The 1166-nt window shown below is 35.1% G+C and overlaps 1 protein-coding gene across 1 annotated transcript in view; it reads right to left on the bottom strand.

Moving 5' to 3' along the window:
* LOC119830950 (serine--pyruvate aminotransferase) overlaps nucleotides 1–1166 on the bottom strand; it is a 21673-nt gene continuing 20507 nt past the window's right edge. The window contains exons 6-7 of the mRNA XM_038354143.1: nucleotides 825–1073; nucleotides 1–283 (exon numbers count right to left, since the gene is read on the bottom strand). Coding sequence (XP_038210071.1) covers nucleotides 130–283; nucleotides 825–1073 — 403 coding nt within the window. The 3' untranslated portion in view covers nucleotides 1–129. The remainder of the gene's footprint in view (nucleotides 284–824; nucleotides 1074–1166) is intronic.

Genomic DNA, 1166 nt, shown 5'->3' with positions numbered 1-1166 from the left:
AGGCGGGATTCAAACCTGCGTCACTTCGCCGAACCGTGGCAAATTTTGAAACTAAATGTAAACTATAAGTTATAAAATATTATGGACATGGATATAGTTTATCAAACAAATAGACTAATACAAAAAATATTATATTGAACTCTTCATAACGGCCCGCGCGGTGTCTGCCATAGCATTTGCAACCTTCGTAGCTATTTCCACATGGCTGTTAACTCCCATTATTCCGACACGTAGAACCTTACCAGCTGTTGGGCCCAAGCCTCCAAACATAACTATATCGTGTCTGTAAACAATGGTTAAATTAATAATTTTAGAACTATGTTAACTGTACCCGCGTAACCCATGGAAATTCCTATGAAAATGACGTATTTCGCTTCAAATAAACCTATATGCCTTTGTAGCCAGACACAAAAATCATACCATAAATCGCTCCTAGAAAAAAGCGCTTTATTTGTCTAAACACGTTTTAGCATTTAAATAGTGGATAGTATTCGTATACGTATCCTATCGAGTAAGAAGGTTAAGGAGACTTAATCTAAAGAGGTAGGGTAAAGATGTAGAAACGTATAGGGCATTTACTACAATCCTTTAATGCTGGCATTTGAGGTAGATTAATTGTTTACGATGTAGATTAAGCAACGGAGTAAACAGAAAACACTAATTTAATTAAACTTTAATCGCTATCGAAAATGACAAATAAATTATTCATTCATTTTCAAATTTAAATCTATTTTGTTACTTTTTAAACTCTGAATTGTTTCGAAATACCCTATATGTATTTTTCCCAAAAACAAATGAGTTAATTAGTAATCACCAAAACTTACTTTTCCCGCATATATCTTAAATATTCATCACTCTTGCATCTTTTCGGAATAACTACAGTCGTGACGGTTGCAAGTCTGTCCTCCGGTTTCGGAATGAAGAATTCGAATCCGTAATCTTGAATTTTCTTTTGGAAATGAGCTGTGGTAGCGGCGTGGCGGGCCCAAGATTTTGGCAGAGTCTCCTTACATAACTCCATGAGGCAACATCTAAGCGCCCACACCATTGGCGGACTTTGTGTGTGATGGTATCTGGAAATATATAATATAAAAAATAAAAATAAAAATAGTTTATTTCATTTCCAATTTTACAAAATATGGAGTAGTAGGGACCTCCTAGTAAGT

Source organism: Zerene cesonia, chromosome 12, assembly GCF_012273895.1.
Source record: "Zerene cesonia ecotype Mississippi chromosome 12, Zerene_cesonia_1.1, whole genome shotgun sequence".
NCBI lineage: Eukaryota > Metazoa > Arthropoda > Insecta > Lepidoptera > Pieridae > Zerene > Zerene cesonia.
The sequence above is the reverse complement of the archived record's forward strand: the minus strand, read 5'-3'. Positions and strand labels throughout refer to the sequence as shown.